This window comes from Tenrec ecaudatus, chromosome 12 (assembly GCF_050624435.1).
Source record: "Tenrec ecaudatus isolate mTenEca1 chromosome 12, mTenEca1.hap1, whole genome shotgun sequence".
In the NCBI taxonomy this organism is placed as follows: domain Eukaryota; kingdom Metazoa; phylum Chordata; class Mammalia; order Afrosoricida; family Tenrecidae; genus Tenrec; species Tenrec ecaudatus.
In genome coordinates, this window is record NC_134541.1 from 28,292,357 (window position 1) to 28,312,886 (window position 20,530).

General features: G+C 47.1%; 1 protein-coding gene and 1 pseudogene across 1 annotated transcript in view; one reads left to right on the top strand and one right to left on the bottom strand.

The window, feature by feature from the left end:
• Positions 1–3,057: 3,057 nt before the first annotated feature.
• Positions 3,058–20,530, bottom strand: part of ASIP (agouti signaling protein) — a 32,702-nt gene continuing 15,229 nt past the window's right edge. The window contains exons 2-4 of the mRNA XM_075527786.1: positions 10,360–10,529; positions 8,919–8,983; positions 3,058–3,384 (exon numbers count right to left, since the gene is read on the bottom strand). Of these exons, the coding sequence (XP_075383901.1) occupies positions 3,229–3,384; positions 8,919–8,983; positions 10,360–10,519 (381 nt within the window). The 5' untranslated portion in view covers positions 10,520–10,529 and the 3' untranslated portion in view covers positions 3,058–3,228. The remainder of the gene's footprint in view (positions 3,385–8,918; positions 8,984–10,359; positions 10,530–20,530) is intronic.
• Positions 13,909–14,396, top strand: LOC142422519 (putative ribosome biogenesis protein RLP24 pseudogene; annotated as a pseudogene).

The window sequence follows — 20,530 nt, forward strand, 5'->3', positions numbered from 1 at the left end:
GTAGAAATAACATCTCCCAAACCTATAAATGCTGTGGGTATAGACCTTTATATGATCACCCACCTGTCCAGCTTGCTTATCTAAGTGTTCCTTTGTGAATAGTTAATACTGTTAGGGCAGGATTGTGTATACAACAGCATTTACCATTGTTGCCTTTCACTCCTGCCTCTCTGGTAAAAGCATGGACACCCTTTCCCCAGATTGAGTTTCCCAGAAACGGGCTGGTTCTGTGAGCAACTGCACCCTCTAAAAGCACAGACGCCCATTTCATTGTTCCTAGAACCAGAACAGGCTGACCTGGTACAACGAACAAACAGGCATGTACGCTCCACTGAGCAAAACTGCACCTTACATCAGTGGAAAGTGCCTAACTCTCCAGAAGCTTCAACAAGGGGTGGGGGGGTATAAAAACCCCTCAAGCAAAAAAAAAACAAACCAACAAAACAATAAAAATCAACAACCCCTCAAGCTCTCCCCTGGGCGCGGCGTCCACAGCTTCACTTTACTGTAGGCTGTTGAACCCGTCCGCTTGTCCCCAATAAAGCCTGCTTTTTAATCAGTCCTCAGCGAGTATGGTCTGTCTCTTCTCGTTTCATGCCTCAGTTTACCTAACACTGCCTACCTCCCAGTGCCTTCCTTTGCCTTGGCCATGTGTGGGAAACAGAAATATTTCTCCCAAGTTGTTTCCCCGAAATATATGCCAAACTTAGCTGCTTGCTACATGTGGCCAATGACTACACACTTGGAGGTCAACAGAAGTAGGTCAGGGGTTATTCTCCCTAAGGGTCATCAGCCATCTAGGGCAAGCAGACACCACTGTTTTTCCCACAAGTAGGGCCCACTCCCTTCTGAAAAGGATAGTAGTAAATTGTTTCTCTGAAGGAGAGCCCAGGGAGGTCAAACCCACCCAAGGGTGACCAAGGTTAGGCTGCCATATTGACTCTAGGGTCTGCCCCTCTTGTCACATGTCTACCCTTAGTCCCTCCCCTTCCTACTGTGTGCACATCCTTAGCTCATCCCCTTCCTGTTACGCTTATGCCCATTGTATATCCCCCCTCCTATTGCTTGTATTGCCTATTGTACAACCCCTCCCTGTGACGTGTATGGTTACCTGTAATCACGCCCCCTAAAGAGTTAAAAGCCTTGGTTAGCAATAAACGTACCCCTGCTCTTGCTCTCTGGCTTGCTCCATGTGGTCCTCCAAGCGGGGCTGAGGTGAGCATGCTACTATGAAATGTGTCTGCCTCCATTATTGCAAGCTCTCTTCTATCCTCATGCTCTCCATGACTTTACTATAATCTTTACTTATTATCACCGTACAATTGCGCCTACTAGACCCATGATGATTTATTGGGGCTCTTTCCCCACACAGTCATGGTGTGTCGACAGCCCTCTTATTGTGTATTACTCCCCCCCCCATACACATACTATGAGTGATTTTTCCCTCCCTCCCACTCCTATGCTTACTATCAAAGAAAGATGGGTCAACTTCTTCTCTTGACTTTTATAATAGTGGTTTTAGACACTATTTAACCTTTTTCAATTGACTTCTTGCAGTGAGCATCATGTTCTCCAGGTTCACCTATGTTGAGATGCTTCCTGGATTCACGGTTATTCACTGATGTTGTGTAGGATTTCACTCACCCCTTCATCTGTTGGCAGGTACTCAGGCTGCTTCCATCTATGGCTAGTGTGCCATAGCAGATGCGATGGTCAGCTGTGATGACCATGTGTGGACGTAGTACCTATTCGTGTCATGGCTCTTATTTCTCCAGGCTAGAAATCTAGTGATGGGATTGCTCGACCATACGGTGTCTCTGTCTCTTATTCTTTAGGGAAGTGCCATTCCGTTTTCCACGGTGCTTTTCCCATTGTACAACCCGCCAGCAGTGTCAGAAGAATTCTGGTCTCTCCACACCATTACCAGCATTTGTCGTTTTCTAGACTTGAAAATCTCTCTCTTGAGCAACATTGTTCCTCCCCCTAGTTCCACGCGCGCCCCCGTTCCCCCCCCCCAGCCATACATGAAGGGTTTCGGGGAAGCTCCACACTTTTCTATCTAACTTTAGGAAGAGCTCTGGCTTTCAGGAGAGAGGCAGCACGGACAGGTGGTCTCAGCTCCTCTTACTGGCAAGGATGGGCCCCAGGGCAGCAGTTCAAGTAGATAATGTAGTCTTGAGCCCCTCCATTTCATCTACTTGGTATTTTCCCCCCACCCTCCCACTCTGGCTGGTCCTTCCTCTCAGACTTGCTCCCAGCTCTTTCCTCTTGTCCCCAAAGCAGCATGCCAAGTGCTACCTCTCCCAGAGAAATGCGACAGCACGGCATGTCAGCTCCTCATAAACTCAGCGTCTCTGAGGATAGGGATCTAAGCAACAGCTCGGGACATTTTAGGCGACCGGTCCTTGGCAATACAGGACAAAGGCCGCTTCCCGCTCCTACCTAAGCTCAGAGATGCGCGGAAGGCGAGAAAGGATCCCAAAGTCCCTGCTTCTTACTTAAGAGCCCCAAACTCTGGGTGGTCAGTTAAAATTACCCGGACACCAAATGGTCTGTATTCATTTAGTCTGGGATGGGAGGCGGGGAGGGACTCTTCTTGGGTTCCAGCACTTCCGCGTGGGTTCAAGTGGCACCTTCAAGTGGCACCTTCGGGTGAGTCCAGCCCTTCAGTCCCACGGAACAGTCCCTCCTCTTAACATGGTCACCCGAGTCCTTATTCTCAGTACAGATGCTTCTGGGTCAGCCCAGGAAGACTGGATGGTGCGGGGACATTTCTTTTTTCTTTTTCGGGATTCGGAGTTAGGAGGGCTCAGAGGTGAGGACATTCCTGGTTGGGGAGGCGTTCGCGGGTGTTCTCAGGTTTAAAGGTAGGAGGCAGCAGCGCCCCCCGCCTGCAAGATTCACCCCCGCCCCCCCCCCGCCCCCAGATGACCTGGAGGGCACTGGATGGCCGGGTTTCCCCTGCTCCGGGCAGATCGTGGGTGCTCTGAACGTGGGACCCTCCGGCGGGGGAGGGGTATCGGTGAAGAGAAAGAAAAAGCATCTTTTGCGTCCTTGGAAGAAACAGCCGCCGAAATGGGAGCAGCTCACATTTATTTTTAGATGGTCACTGAAGCCAGCCTCCAGGAAGCCCCGCCTCCTGGAAGCTCCGCCCCAACGCGGAGGGACCCTTCCCCACCCTCCCCGGGGGGCCCGGGAGCCCCGGGCTCGAAGCGCCCCAGCGGGCGCTCAGCAGAAGCGGTTGAACACGCGGCAGGTGCACACGCTGCGGAAGAAGCGGCACTGGCAGATGGCGCACCGGTCGCAGCAGGCGGGCGCCGGCGGCTTGCAGCTGTCACGGGTGGCCACGCAGCCCACGGGCGAGCCAGCTGTGGACGCCTTTTTCTGCGGGGGAAATGCCAGGGCTGCCGGAGCAGGCCACGCCTGCCCCACTTGCCCCCAACGTTGCCTGCACACTCCTCCAGTTAGGAGGCTCCCGCCCGGACAGTCCACCCAAATGCCCACTGCCCGCTAGGTCCATGCCTGTCGGGCGTCCAGCCGCCCGGCCTGCTTCCTTATCCTGCCCCACCCTGCCTGCAAGCCCACCCAAACTTAAATGGCCTCCTCTGGGTCCTCTTTTCGCCCCTGGGAATTCGTTGTTGAGTCTCATGGCTTTCCATGACAGTCTGTGCCTTCTCCTTCCTCTCTGTCCTGTCTACTCTGGCAGGGTGAGGGAAGGTGGGGAGAAAGGGGGAACCGCGGACAAGGATCTACATATACCCCCCTCCCTGGGGACAGACAACAGAAAAGTGGGTGAAGGGAGACGTGGGACAGTGTAAGACATGACAAAATAATAATTTATACGTTTCAAGGGTTCATGGGGGGGTGGGGAAGGAGGGGAAAATGAGCTGATAGCAAGGGCTCAAGTAGAAAGCAAATGTTTTGAGATGATGATGGCAACAAATATACAAATGTGTTTGAATGTATGGATGGATTGTGATAAGAGTTGTACGAGCCCCTGATAAAATTATTTTGAAAAACAAAACAAAAAAATGCCTGTCGGCCCTGCCTTCACCCTAGATCTGAATTCTACCCATCTTTTCACTTCCTCTGCTACCCCATGAGCTAGGCCTCCGGCTTTTATCATTTGCCACATGGTGCTGGTGGGTACCCCCTGCAGCCCATCCTCCAACGCACTAAAGACACTTCTAAGAAGACATGGGTTGGCATCCCACCCTTGTTTAAAGGCCCTCAGGGGGGTTTCCTGTGCTGTCAGAACGAAGTACATACTACCTTAGCCTTCAGGTCCCCTGTGGTGTGACCCCCATCACTTCCTCTTGCCCTCCCGGGGCCCTCTGCATGGAACACAACGAAGGCATTAGTGCTGCAGCTTCATGCGATACCCCCTCTCCTTGGCTCTGCTGCCCACTACAGGCAGCCTCAGGACACACACCTGCACGCCAAGTGATTTGCAGCCAGATTCGATGGGTCCACTGGCCACGGGAGGAATACTGCATTTGCAAATTCATTTCATTTCAATATGGGAGCAATGTTAGCCCCCTCCCCTTAAACGCAACATTATTATTTTGGCAGGACTACGGCTGCAAAGTAGCATGGTCAGAATGAAGAGGTGCTGTGAGTGTATCAAAGGAGGCGAGGCGGCATAGCGGTCATGCGTTGGGCCGCTCGATACAAAATCCGCAGTTGGAAACCACCAGTCGCTTGGAGGGAGAAAGGCTTTCTAGTCCCAGAAAGAGCGACGTCTCAGAAACTCACCGGGCGGTTCTCTCCTGCCCTATGGGGTGGCTATGTGTTGGAATGAACTTGGCCCTGAGTTTTTGAGGAAGTGGATCAGGGATCTCTGGTGGCATAGTGGGTTAGCCTTGGGCTGTAAGCCACATGGTTGGTGGTTCACAACCAAGATTCACAACCTTGGAAATCCATAGGGCCAGTCCTGGAGGGTCATATATGAGCTGGCATTGGCTTGGTGGCCGTGATTGTGTTGGTTTGTTTGATCATATAAAACATGTATCCTATTCTGAAGGGTTCCTATGAAAAAGGGAATGTAAAATATTTCATTAGTAAAATTTTAATAGTGATTACATGTGGAAGTGGTAACATTTTAGGTACCAGACTACATAAAATGTATTTTTAAAGTCAATTGCACTTTTTCCTTTATCTTGTTTAATGTAGCTAATAGAAACCTTAAAGTATGTATGTGGCTCACATTGTATTTCTATTGGACATTGCTACTCTGGAGTATTTTGTACTGTTCTTTCACAAAGCTATAACCCCTGTACCTCCAGGGCTCTGTCTCGTTAAGAAGCAAGCCCACTGTCACGGAACTGCTTCCAAGCACAGTGGCCTTGTAAAACAGTCCCACTGGGCTGTGACAACTTCAGAAGCAGACGGCCACCTCTTTCTCCTCCCCAGCTGGGGGCTCTAATCACTGAGCTATTGAGCATGTAGCCACTGTAACACCAGGGGTCTGTCTCAGTCCCACACTTTGATTCCTCATGTGGAATGTATCTGTGTCAATCATCGGATCTACTTGTTCACTTTCTAGGCTGAGAAGCAGCCCCAGGGACTTGTTCAAGCTTCTTCAAAGGGTCAAGTCCCCTTTTCAGGGCTCCCGGTTCTGATTACAGTTCATCTAGGAAACTGAGGCAGACGAAATAGAAATAATGTGTCTATTTAAACCATGCCTTTATCCTGAAGGGTACTGTTATGATTTTAGGTTGTATGTGCATACTAAATAAACTTGAATCACATAGGGAATCAAGTTTCATTTTTCAGTCTCTTTCAATTCAAAAGGCCTAGCGTGATGCCATCAAATCATTAGTGTGTCAACTGATTAAAAGGATCCACATGTGACCTCCTCCCTGGGAGATGGATGGCAGAGAAGGGGGGAAGGGAGACTCTGGATAGGGCAAGATATGACAAAATAACAATCTGTGGATTATCAAGGGCTCATGAGGGAGGGGGAGCAGGGAGGGAGGGGAAAAAAAAGAGAACCTGATGCAGAGGGCTTAAGTGGAGAGCAAATGCTTTGAGAGTGATTAGGGCAAAGAATGTACAGGATGTGCTTTATACAACTGGTGTATGTATATGTGTGGATTGTGATAAGAGTTGTATGAGCCCCTAATAAAATGTAAAAAAAAACATTAGTGTGTCTCCCACACTTGCCAATCTGCCTTTCAATACGCACAGAGCGGGCTTCAGCTTTAGAGCCTTTGGCAGGCCACATCATCCAGCTCAATGCAACTCACTACTGTGGAGACAATTTTGACTCGCAGTGACTGTGTCTGAGACTAACTTTTTACAGGAGTGGAAAGCCTCCTATTTTGCCTATAGAGAGGCTGGTGATTTCAAACTGCAAACCTTGCACAGGCTTACTTTTAAAAATCATTTTATTGGATGCTCTTATGGATATTATAACAATCCGTCCTTCAATTAGATTCAGTATAATTGTACAATTGTTGTCACCATCATTTTCAAAACATTATCTTTCTTCTTGAATTCTTTGATATTAGCTCTCTTTTATCCCCTTCCTCCAACACCCTACCCCCTAGGAGTTCTTATTATTATATATTATCATTATTATTTTGCTGTATCTTACATCATCAAATGTATCCATTCACCTGCAATCCTGTTGTTTGTTCCCCTCAAGTGGGGTTATACAGTCATCATTGCTATCGATTTCCCCTTTCCCCTCTTCCCCCACCCCTTCCTGTACCCTCAGGGTATCATTGCTCCCATTACTATTTCTGAAGGGTTTGTCTATTTTGGATTTCATGCATCAAATGATCTTAATTATACAAATGAACATATACAGGTCTCACAAGATTAATGAGGTAAAACTAAGACCATAATAGTAGGGGAAGGAAATATTAAAGAACGAGAGGATAGTTATGCATTTCATCAGTGCTATACTGCACCCTGGATATATCATCCCTTCTCTGTGGCCCTTCTGTGAGGGACTGTCCAATTGTCTTACTGGTGGGTTTGGGGTCTCTATTTTGTCTATGCTCCTTTATGTCAATTTGATTGCTTATTTTAAAATTTCTGATACCTATTCCTGTTGACACCTCATGATCACACAGGCTGGTGTGCTTCTTCCATGTGGGCTTTGTTGCTTCCCTACTAGATGGCTGCTTGTTTAACTTTAAGCCTTTAAGACCCCAGATGCTATATCTTTCAATAGCCGGGCACCATCAGCTTTGTTCACCACATTTGCTTATACACCCATTTTGTCTTTAGCTATCGTGTCAGGAAAGTGAGTATCATACATTGCCACATTATTAGAATGAACTATTCTTGTACTGAGGTAAGATTTAAATAGAGACCCAAAGTATGTATGCTTCCTTATTGTATTTACATATACACACACACACAAATGCACCTCTTTATATATTTACATATATATATATTCATATTTATACCTATATATAATTTTTACTTCTTATTCTTTCCTTTTTCTTTCCTCCTGACCCACTATCATGTTTACCCATAATTCACCTCTCAGTAATTCCTCTCAGGTTTACTTTTAGGTTTACATATTAAATAGATGAAACTCAGATATGGCAAAAATTGTGGCTGTAGCTGTGATGTTACTGATTGGGAAACACGGCATGAATGGATAAAGATGAACTTTTAGGCAGGGGCCTGGCTAGTACACGAGGACACTTTTTAGCACGTAAGCCATTATGTGCTCTAAAGGATTTTTTTCAGGCCTCTGTTAGCCCAAATTGCTTACTTTCTTCTCAGCATACAGAGACCTATTAGCCCCAAAGTGCTCACCCATGCCAAACTCAAATGTGCACACGTCCAACTGTTTTAAAAAATAACCCCACCATGCAGACTTTTAGCCACTTAAAGCCTGCCTAATAAGAGGGTCTGACCTCCAAAAGCCACACTTAATATCTGCTAGCCCTAATAAAAGAAATCAAACACACTCGCTATCATCAAGTTTACGAGTATAGCAAGCTTCATCTTTCTCCTGCAGAGTGGCTAGTGGTTTCGAACTGCTGACCTTGCACAGTTAGCAGACCAGCACGTAACCCGCTATGCCACAAGGGATCCTTACGACAGTGACATGGAGCCAAGGATGCTGCTATCCTTGGAAGCTCTCGAATCCACCTTGCTGCAGAAAGGCATCATCGACGGACATGCACGTTCCCCTCCCTTCACTTGCCCAGGGACTTTCATGCTGGTGGCTCCCTAAGCCCCTAGTCTCTCGAAGACCTCTTGTCACGTTGGGCTGCTAACCGCAAGGCCAGCAGTTTGAAACCACCAGCTATCTAGCAGGAGAAAGAGGAGGCTTTCTACTTCTGTAAAGAGTTACATACAGTCTTGGAAACCCAAAGAGGCAGTTCTACTCTATCCTATAGGTTGGCTGTGAGCTGGAAGTCGACTCGATGGGAATGAGTTTGGTGGTTATCAATGCCTAAGTAAATAGCTTGCTGGCTCTTAACCAACCCCAAATTCCCTTAAACTCCCTGCGGCTATTTTGTTCAGTCACCCTCAGCCTTCCAGGCTTCTAAGTGGGGTCTGACCTAGAACTCTTACACCAGGAAGCCTTCAGGTTACTTTCAGCATCTTTTGTTAAGGTCGACCTAGACCTAATGCAGACTTAGACCATTTTCCATTTAGTTATTAACTGGAGCTTTGAGGGCGCTCTCCTTTTTACCCTACTGCTGTTGAAGGAATTCTGACTCACAGTAACATTACAGGACAGAGAAGAGCTGCCCCATACCGTTTTCAAGGGTGTAATCTTTTTGGAAGCAGACTGTCAAGTCGTTCTCCTGGGGAGTGACTGTTGGTGGGCTTGAACTTCTGACCTTTCCATTAACAGCAGCGTTCTTAACCACTGTGTCACCAGGATTCTCTTTCTCTATAAAAACACTATGCTGCTACCACAAGGAAACCCCCAGGACTACCTTAGACAAGCTCTTCATCTTTTCAGCTTCTTTCCTGCTGATCCGTTTGGATTTCTTGTTCAGCGCTTCAAAGAGAAACAGAATAAACAAACCAGATGTTGCTGGGGGCCCTGAGCTGGAGGAGAGGAGGGGATGTGGGAAGTCAGAGGACGGGTGGAGGAGTGGGGGTTGGCTGGCTGAGTCACATTGAGATGCTGACTTGGAGCCCAGGACTGCCAGCCCAGCAGCTTTCTGAAGAAGGCGATCCAAAGAGCACCTCGGATCCCTTTACATGCCCCTCCTTTAGCCACCATTCCTGGCAAGGGCAAGACCGTGGTGAGGCCCTGAACATGGTGTCTCACACGGAGAGGCACTTCCCGCACGGCTGCTTTTTCCATCTTTCAGTCTTTGAAAGCAGGCAGACCTGCTCTGACGGACAGTTGTGTGGCCTTGGGTAACCTGCAGCAGCTCTTTGAGACGCTGCTTCCTCGTTTGCACAAGGAGAACTGTTAGACTGACCTGACCTGGTAAGGTGTTCTCCTGATGGTACAGGAGGTCTGTGTATGCAGACAAAGTCTGGCATCTCAATAGTGATCGATGGAGGTGAATGCACCCCTTTCCCCCTTCCCCTCACTTCCCTGCTAGCTCTAGAATTACCTCTGTTTTCCAGTGAGAGGCAAGGCATGGAGGGATGTTCCTTTGAGCTTAGGTTCAAGAGCCCAACACCTGGCTTTGAATTCCGGCTCTGACACAAAAGAACCGAGGGGGTCTCGTCTGAGTTACTTAACTTTCCCAGCTTCAATTCCCTCAATTGTGAAACAGGAAGCAAAATCATGCTCACTTCACAGGGTTACCTGAAGATGAAATGAGGTGATCTGCCTAAAGCGCGGAGCACAGGGCCCAGCACGTAGGAGTACGTTTGCTCTGGTTCCTGTTATCAAGTGAAGCCCTTTAACACCAGCCTGACATGCTCCTAAATGCTTTCCTCTGAGCACCCATTCTCTGCCCTGGCATGACAGAGACTGGGTCATCCCATGTTTGCATTATCTTGTCATTCCACTCTCCCCGCTGCCCCCAGGACCTCTTTCAAACCTTCTCGCGTTCTGCAGCATTTCCTAAAGTGTATGCCTTTTGACGGGACCTCTGCAATTCAGGAAGTTGCAGAAACGCTAGGTTAGACCAAGTTCACTGAGCACCGGCATGGCAGGCTTCCTCAGAATTCCTAATCTGCAGGTCTGACGGGTGGCAGTGAAGTGTCAGATTTTCCCAAACCCCCTGAGCTAAGGAGCATTTTATCCGCCACCCCCCCTCCCAGATTACTTCATGGAATGAGCAGGAGGGGTGCATTCACCTTCATTGATCACTATTGAGATGCAGTGGATCCGGGAGTGCAGGGCAGATTTCCGGAGGCCTCTTCCAACAGGCCAGAGCCCAGAAGCCAGGCCCAGGCCAGGCTGCTTACCCACAATGGAGACAGAAGGACAATCTGACAGGTTCATGGAGGCGTTATTCCTCATGCTTCTGTCGTCTCTGGGTTTCTCCTCCAGTGCCAGGTGGCCGTGGGTGGCGAGGAAGCACAGGCAGACCAGCAGAGTGGCCAGGAGCAGGCGTGTGACGTCCATCCCAGGAGGCCTGCGTGGGACAGGGAAGGTGGGGGCAGTGGTACCGAGCTATGTTGCTCTGGCTAGTGGTCTGGCTCCATTCAAAGTGCCCCAGTAGGTCCAGAGGACCAGTCCAGCTTAGGATCTACTGGCGCCCGCCACCTCGCTGGTCCTAGAGAAGAACAATGGCAGGTGAAGGGAGAACATAAGAGATGGGAGAGGACGGGAGGAATGCTGGAGAGGAGAATGCATGCCCCTGGCTTTTGGTGCTCATCGTGGGGTACTGTTTCTGTTTGTTTGCTTGTTTTTAAATCACTGGCCCCAGGAGACCGGAAGTATGGACAGAGTTGAAGAGAGGCCCCAGTAGAGGCTATAGTCACTAAGGTGCAGAGAATAAGACAATAAAAGTAATATGGCTCTGTAGCACCGATGAAGAACACAGCTTTCCCCCAGATCCTGGATGCTTCCTCCCCCCAACTACCATGATCCGAATTCTACCTTGCAGGACTGGATAGGGCAGAGGTTGTACACTGGTGCATATAGGAGCTGGAGGCACAGGGAATCCAGGGTAGACGATACCTTCAGGACCAGGGGTGTGAGGGGTGATGCTGGGAGAGTGGAGGGTGAGTGGGTTGGAAAGGGGGAACTGATTACAAGGATCCACATGTGACCTCCTCCCTGGGAGATGGACGGCAGAGAAGGCAGGGGAAGGGAGACTCCGGATAGGGCAAGATATGACAAAATAAAAATCTGTGGATTATCAAGGGCTCATGAGGGAGGGAGAGTGGGGAGGGAGGGGGGGGGAAAGAGGACCTGATGCAGAGGGCTTAAATGGAGAGCAAATGCTTTGAGAGTGATTAGGGCAAAGAATGTACAGATGTGCTTTATACAATTGATGTATGTATGTGTGTGGATTAAGATAAGAGTTGTATGAGCCCCTAATAAAATGTAAAAAAAGAAAAGGAAAAAAAAAAGAAAGAAAATTATTAGGGCAAAGAATGTACAGATATGCTTTATACAATTGATGTATGTGTATGCATGGATTGTGATAAGAGTTGTATGAGCCCCTAATAAAATGTTTTTAAAAAAAGTAATATGGCTCAGTGGGAAAGATACGTGGATGGATGACTCTTTTGGTCCAATCATGTAACTTGTGGCATGTGCTACATCCGTGCTTCTCAACCTTCCTAAGGCCGAGGCCCTTTCATACAGTTCCTCATGTTGCGGTGATCCCCCAGCCATAAAATTATTGTCGTTGCTACTTCATCACTGTCATTTTGCTACTGTTATGAATCGGGCAACCCCTGTGAAAGGGTCGTGCATCCCAAAGGGGTGGCAACCCACCGGTTGAGAACTGCTGCGCTACATTCTTATCCCCAAAGGAAGTGAATAGCAGGGGAGTGAAGTAAGGGATTGGCTTTATTTTTCCTGCCAACTGGGTTTTGATGGACGCAGACAAACCCAGAGCGGATGTCCTCCTTGGCTTGTGGACTGGGTCTGCCGTAGCCTTGGTTCAGGCGTCAGCAGCATCTTCATCTTCCCTGAGTGTCCGACCCCTATGTTTCGTCTTCCATATCCTTGTTCTCTCTGGTCCAGGGAAAACCTGGGATCTCAAGAATTAGGGGGGCCTACTCCACCCTGGTGACGAACTGGTTATGAGTTGGCCTGTGATCCTCAAGGTGGGCAGTTGGAAACCACCTGGCGCTCCTGGGGAGAAAGATGAGGCTTTCTACTTTCATACACAGTTACAGTTTCAGAAACTCAAAGGGGCAGTTCTGCTTTGCCCGATAGGGTCGCTGTGAGTCAGCATTGACTGGACGGCAGTAGTGCAGGAGAGCCACTCACTAGCCTTAAGGTCTTGCAGGAGAGAAGAGGAATGCAATCGTGTGGCTCCTGATCCTCCCACCCCCGGCCTTCCCTTTCAGCAGCTTGACCAACATTACACATGTCTGCTACATCCCACAAGGAGGGATTCAAGTAACCTCCCCCCACCTTCATGCTAAAATGCCTGGTATTGAGGGACCAATCCCTTCCTGTTGAAGTCCATTCCTCTGCCTATCAGTTCCCTGTGTAACTTCAGGCAAGTGACTTGCTTTCTGGACCTGTGTGAGAAAGGATTTGGATTAATTTTTAACTTTCTCTCTACCTCTGACTCGCTGTGATTCCAAACGAGCACCACTGTCTCAGGAGAAATGCAACGTTTGGAGTGAAACATTCATTTTAGTGGCAAGTATTTGCCCTCTGAGAATATATTTGATTTCTGGAATAAAACAAGATTATTTGCAGCCAAGTTGGAAAGAATAGTAACCAAAAAAAAAAAAGAGTGTGGTCTAAATAATGGGATTTTATCATTTAAAAAGTGTTTTCTATTTTTAGCTGACATGCCAGAATTGACATAGCCAGTTGATTGTTTTTTCCTCAAAGTTGTAATCTGGAGAGATCATCAATTTATTTTAATGTTGCAGGTCTCCATAAATTTATTTTAATATTGCAAGTCACTATAAATTTATTCTAATGTTTCGAGTCACTTAAAAATATCTTTAAAACTTTGGAAATGTCATCACAGACCATTTAAAAATCAAATATGAAAAATAAAAGAGTCCTCTGGGGTGGAACCTGCTTCAATTGATGCACCCCTAAATCAATCCAGAGTTATAATGAAATAAATAACAACTTGGATTAGTCTTTGAAGGGGGCATCTAAAATATTAAGTGCACTGGATTTTAGAGTTTAAGAGAGGTGGGAAAAAGAAACAGGCAAGGGGGAGGAAGAAAAAAAGGGAGAGAAGAATGATCAATAAGGAGGTAAGAACCAAGAAAGAGACCTGTGGGATGGCATAGGGTGTCAAAGGTACTTCACTTTATCTGTTATTTATTGACTTATTTTTAAAAGAAAACTAATAAATACAGGTAATTCTGGATAAAGAGTATGTGAAACTTTTTGTACCTAAATATAGTCTCAACATTTTTAAAAAAGGGGAAACAAGATGGATTGTACTCTGGCCTGTCCCTGGTTCCTGTAGTAGATCAGGGCTCTGCAATATTGATTATGGGTTCAGAGACTTTCAAAGAGTGGGGACCCAAGCCAAGGCTGGGGGTTGGTCCTTCAGGCAAGGGCGACCTTCTTTGCCCAGAGCACAGCACGGCTCACTGTTCCCCAAGAGCACAGGGTTGCTGATTCCTAAGTGGCCTGGAGCTTGTGTAGGTTGAGAGAGGTGGGAAGGGAAATGTAGCACCAGCAACCCAAATCTGCTCTTGTCAGACCAGGCCTGTGTTCTAGTCCCACGGTGGGGGTGGTGGAAACAGGGGAGAAGATATGAGCAGAATTGTTAGTTTCCAGTTTGCAAACAAGAGTTTCTTTCAGCCTCTCAAGGTCCGCGTCGGGCCGCGTAGCTTCCAGGCGGGTTCAACATGCGTATAGAGAAGTATTACTTCTGTTCGGGGCCCATCCACCCCGGCCACGGCATGATGTTCGTGCACAATGACTGCAAGGTGTTCCGATTTTGTAAATCCAAATGTCATAAAAACTTTAAGAAGCGAAATCCTCGCGAGGTCAGGTGGACCAAGGCCTTCTGGAAAGCCGCTGGTAAAGAGCTTAGTGGATAACTCATTTGAATTTGAAAAGCGTAGAACCGAACCTGTCAACCGAACCAAGCGAGAGCTATGGAGTAAAACTATTGATGCAATGCAGAAGGTTGAAGAAATCAAGCAGAAGCGCCAGGCCACATACGCAACGAACAAGTTAAAGAAAAATAAAGAGCTACAGAAAGTTCAGGACATCAAAGAAGTTAAGCAAAACATCCATCTTCTCCGGGCACCTGGCAGGCAAAGGAAAGCAGCTGGAGGACAAAATGGTGCGGAAATTACAAGAGGACGTGGATATGGAAGATGCTTCGTAAACATCTTATTGCCTGGAACTCTCGCTATCTACCTGTGCGTTTAAAACTTTGAAGACCTGGAACTTCTCAGTGATCGCTTTGTTTTACATACAACCCCTCAGATAAAAGGTGATTAAAAATACATCTAACACATTGCTGCCTAGAAATCATCCAGTCATAGATTTTCATCATTGTGTTAATCTTCACTTACGTAAATGAGGACGGTTCTTTTTGCTAGTGGAGAGTGGAATGTGAATATAAACGGTCTGTGTTTGTGTGATGGCCCAGCAGCTTTCCGGTGATGACAAACACTCATGGATAACGACATGTACAATAAAGTTGTTCTTTGCAGTGAAAAAAAAAAGTTTCTTTCACCTTGTCACCTTGTCAGAATGCCATCTCCATCCCGATCTTTCTCCAATTCCTCCCATTCCTTTCAGGAGCCTGCACATTAAGTCCTGTCCCCTCCGGATCCATGGTTCTTGGTTTTGTCACTGGGCTCTTGTCTTCCCCCCCTCTGCCTACATGCCATCAGCGACCAGAAGAGGTGCCCTGGATTGTTAGCTTATGAGGTTCTTAGGGAAACTCTTCAGGGCAGGGGTGCTCAATACGTCGATCGTGATCTAATAGTCGATCGCAAATGCAGTGTGGGTAGATCACATGGCATTAAAAAAATAGATGTAAGCCTATCATCAATCCCGTCACTTAACTGATATACAGTGCAGCCAATCAGATGCAGTCTTAGGTGTCAAACGCATGAGCAAACCACTGTGCTAAGTGCAGCAAAACTGACAAGCTAAGTTATCGCCAATTTTTAGACCTTGTTTTTTTTTTATCTTAAACGTAAGAAAGGGTATTAAAATGAGTGGGGGAGCTGGACCCAGTATGAAGACTAAAACATACCATTTTCATACGGAATGGGAGATGTTGACACTACAAGTCGACCTTCAGCTGAAGTCCACGCGCAGGAACAGGTCTGGAACTTACTCGCAGAGGGAAAGTACCCAAACATGAGACAATGCGCTACCTCCTTGACTGCATTGTTCGGCTCTGCTTATTGATGTGAGTCAGCCTTTTCCCACATAAAGATCATGAAGTCCCAGTACTGTTCCACCATGACTGACGGTCATGTGGAAGTGTGCTTGAGGCTGGCTGTCAGCAGCTACTGTCCGGACTAGGCATCCCTGGCTCATTCTATTCAGTGCAAGTTATCAGAGTCAACGCAGGTCATGACCCAAAACGTACATAGTTCATTGTGTTGTGTTGTGCAATATGGACTCATGCGTTTATGCAAGGTACATAAGCATACATTATACATATAAAGAATTCTCAATGCAGTTATGAATAAATGTAATAAATAAATAAAAATAAATATATGTTTAGCATTGTTGCAGTTGGTGGATCATTTTGACTTGATCATTTTATCAGTAGCTCGCCTGCTGAAAAAGTGTGAGCCCCCCTGCTTTAGGGTTCAAACCTACCCTACTTGCTGAGTCGAGCCACGGAGGTCTGCAATAAGCAATGTCATCTTCAAAGATTGCTCTTCTTCAGACCACCTCTCCCTGCTAAGCCTGAATTCAAGGGGAAGGCAGAGTTGGGATAGTTTACAAAATGGGGCAGAGTGCCTCAAAATCTCTCCCTCTGAGTAGCGAGCTGGGTGATGAAGCAGTCATCACGTGAAGCATGCACTAGGGAAAGGGTGTAAAATGCTTAGTCATGATTGGGCTGGAAAATTCCTGCTTCCGGAGGTTTTCTATTTTCGTGCATAAAAGCAGAGCTCTGAGGAGGGCAGGAGCAAGAGAAGTAAAGATAGAAAGGTCTAGAGAACATTGGGCAAGATTCTGATTTAGGAAAGCTGATTCTCTGAGCCTGGGAAGAAGACACCCTAAGAAAGAAACAGAACCGAGGAAAGGAGGCTGGGGATGCCCCAGTCATCCATTTGGTTGACGTCTCAACACTGGCTCCTTGTAAAGGGGCCTGAGGCGCTTCTGGGACTGAACCCAACATTGTGAGAAATCCTCTAATCAGTCTCATCTGTGACGAGTGGGGCAAACACTAAAAAGTCAAACGAGGTCCACTGCGCATGACAAATCCACCATCTGAAGTTGGGGTTTCTTTGGGGAACGCAGTCCTAGAGGTTCAGAACTGCCGCTGAGTCACTAACCAAAGGCCTAGCCACGCCGTCCGTCATCATTGCTGTTGTTAGGATGACACAGGTCTCCGAAGTGACACCCCTGCCTTGGCTCTTGTCCTGTTGCTCCCATTCTTCCTGTAGCAGCCAAAGTGATTCCCACCCAACTTGCCTCCTGGGAACCCAACTCAAGTCATTAGTCAGGCCTTTGAAACCGGAAGTCAGGACACTTGGGAGGGCCCCAATCTGGGCCAGGTGGGCTTAATTCAGCCAGTGGGGTCAACCAGCACCGTCGACCACGCCTCCCAGTGCAAGACACCCCCCTCCCCAAAAGAAAGCCTGGACCAGGAGATCACACTCTCTCTGCCGAGCTGCGGCTTCTCTGGCCTCAGGTCTCCATGTGTGGCTGTGAAGTGCCCCGAGGATGCCGGTGTTCTTAACTGTAAAACCTGAAACTTCTATCCTTGATAAACCTCGCTTGGATCACAAACCAGGCATCGGTGAAGCAAGGACTGAGGTATTTCCCCCGGAGGAATCCTATCACTTCCCACTTACCCCACCCGAGAACTGCTTCCACTATTCTGGAAATAAAATGTGAGTTTCTTAGGGAGCTCTGTCACTTTTCTGACCTCATCTGATAGGACTTTCCCTCCTAATCATTCTATTCCAGAAATATGTACTCCTTTCTCAGGGACTTTACCCCTGCTGTGTCCTTGGCCCTCAGTGTTCGTTCTCTGGCCTTGAGCATGACTCCCTCAGCGCCTCACATGGTTGAATCATTAACATTCTTTGGGGGTTTGCTCAAATATCACCTTCTTAAGCCACTCTATCTGAAAGTGTCCTTCCTCACTGGAAACACAGGGAATCCAGGGCAGATGATCCCTTCAGGACCAGTGGTGAGAGTGGCGATACCGGGAGGGTCCAGGGAGGGTGGGGTGGAAAATGGGAACTGATTACAGGGATCTACATATAACCTCCTCCCTGGGGGACGGACAGCAGAAAAGTAGGTGAAGGGAGACGTCGGACAGTGTATGATATGACAAAATAATAATTTATAAATGATCAAGGATTCATGAGGGAGGGGGAACAGAGAGGGAGGGGGAAAAATGAGGAGCTGATGCCAGGGGCTTATGTGGAGAGCAAATGTTTTGAGAATGATGAAGGTAACGAATGTACAAATGCGCTTTATACAAGTGATGTATGTATGGATTGTGATAACAGTTGTATGAGCCCCCAATAAAATGATTAAAGAAAATAAAATAAAAGTGTCCTTCCTCGATGCCTCTGTAGCCTATCTATCCCTCAAGTTCATTCATAACCTCGATGACAATTTGTAGTGGTTTTGTTGACCTCTGGTCTGGTGTCTGTCCCTCATAGAAATGAAACTACACGAGGGTGGGCCTTGGGCTACCCTTAACATCAAGAAATGCGTGGCACAAAGCAGGCGCTACCTTTGATGGCTGGACAAAGAAGTAGAGAAGAAACCCAACAACCCGAAACGCTCAGCTTTGTTGGGTCCAAGTCTGATTTGGTGGTAATTCCATGTCGCATCCCTGGCCTCAAGGAGCCCTGGGGCATAATGGGTTCCGCGTTGTATCGCAAGCCACAAGGGCTGAGGTTTGAAACCATCAGGCACTCTGAGGGAGAAAGATGAGGCTCTCTATGCCCACAATGAATTAGAGGCTCAGAGGCCCACAGAGGCGGTTCTAGTCTAGTCTGCGCTATGGGGTCTCTGCGCGTCAGTATTGACCCCACGGCAGTGAGTTTTTTTAAAAACCTGGCTTTTGTCCTGACAAAGGACAACTGGAAAACTCTCAGGTCACCTCCTTTATATGGCTGCTGAGTGTTCTGATAGGCTTAGGACTCTGGCTTTCTTTAACATTCTTGTTCTTATTTTTGGTCAAGGAACGTAAATTAAGAGAATCTAATGGGTGGGTAAAAGTGGCGAGAGAGTTGAGGTGGGATACGATCATAGGGCTTTAGAACACTGGAGGCATCTTTTTTTTTCTTTTTCTTTTTTGTAAGTACATAGATTTTGGAGTTTCATTCCCAGTTACATTCTTTTTTTTTTTTAAATTCTTTTAAATAAATCTTTTTATTGGGGCTGATACAACTCTTTTTTGTAAACATTTTATTAGGGGCTCATACAACTCTTATCACAATCCATGCATATACATACATCAATTGTATAAAGCATATCTGTACATTCTTTGCCCTAATAATTTTCTTTCTTTTTTTACATTTTATTAGGGGCTCATACAACTCTTATCTTAATCTACACATATACATACATCAATTTTATAAAGCACATCTGTACATTTTTTGCCCTAATCACTCTCAAAGCATTTGCTCTCCACTTAAGCCCTCTGCATCAGGTCCTCTTTCCCCCGCCCCTCCCTGCTCCCCCTCCCTCATGAGCCCTTGATAATCCACAGATTGTTATTTTGTCATATCTTGCCCTATCCGGAGTCTCCCTTCCCCCGCCTTCTCTGCCGTCCATCTTCCAGGGAGGAGGTCACATGTGGATCCTTGTAATCAGTTCCCCCTTTCCAACCCACTCACCCTCCACTCTCCCAGCATCGCCCCTCACACCCCTGGTCCTGAAGGTATTGTCCACCCTGGATTCCCTGTGCCTCCAGCTCCCATATGCACCAGTGTACAACCTCTGCTCTATCCAGCCCTGCAAGGTAGAATTCGGATCATGGTAGTTGGGGGGAGGAAGCATCCAGGATCTGGGGGAAAGCTGTGTTCTTCGTCGGTACTACATCGCACCCTGACTGACCCGTCTCCTCTCCTAAACCCCTCTGTGAGGGGATCTCCGAACTGGAGGCATCTTATACATCATCTTGTCCAGGAACTTTAAACCCAGCTGTGCACCAGGATTTTCTGGGGTACTTTCTGCCTATGATAACAGCATTTTGTTCAGATAGGATTTACATAAAGTCAGATGCCTAAAATGTAAGTACCCAGTATAATCAATTTTAACATCTGTATACTATAGAACCCCATATTCAGTTAGAAATGAAGAACATTTCTTTTTCTTTTCCCCCCAAACCATTTTATTAGGAGCTAATCCAGACAACCTACCATTCCATAGTTCAATTGCTATTCAAAGAGGAACATCCCTTCACTCCTGAAAGTTCCCTTTCTGGGCAGCACCCATCCCCATCTCTCCGCGGCAACCTCTATTCTGACACTCCCCATCAGGGAGCAGGGCTGCTGTCCTTTGACCCCACACAGGTGGAGGAGACACACGTAGTCTTTTGTGTCAGCATTATTTTTCTAGATTTATTTTGTGTGCTGCATTAATAGTTTGATCTTCTTCATTCATGAGTAGTATTCTATTCTTGTACATACCACATATGCTGACTCATTCTCTTAGGGTAAGCTTTATAAAATGTAAACCCTAATACCAACCTTAAAGAAACCAAACTCACAGTCATCGAGTGGATGCGGCCTCATAGAGACCCTATAGGACAGGGTAGAACTGCTCCTTAGAGTTTTCCAAGACTAACAGTTTACAAGAGCAGAAAGCCCCATCTTTCTCCCCAGGGGTTCCTGGGAGTTTTAAACTGACCTTGGAGTTAGTAGCCCGACGCATACCCACTGTGTCACCAGGGCTCCCATACCAACCTTAAATGCGCTGAACCTGAATCTCCAGGAGACATGTTTTTAACAAGCTTCTGGGTGGTTGTGATATAGAACCATGAGTGAAAACACTGGTTTGGTTCATTCAACCTGGTCAAAGAACTGAAGCCCAGAGTTGGAAAGGAGTTTCCTAAATCGATGGTTGAATGAACCTCTTCCACTGGATTACTCTTTTCACTGTAAGACAAGCCACACTGCTAGTTAGTGATGAAACTAGGGGCATGAATCTTAAGAGCTTCCATTGATAAAGTACCTGCTCAGTGCCTGTTCAAGCTCACCAGCTGGTCCTTGGGAGGAAAGATGAGGCGATTCGGCTCCTGTAAAGATGTATAGCTTTGGAAATCCTAGACAGGGTCGCTATGGGACTTGACAGAAT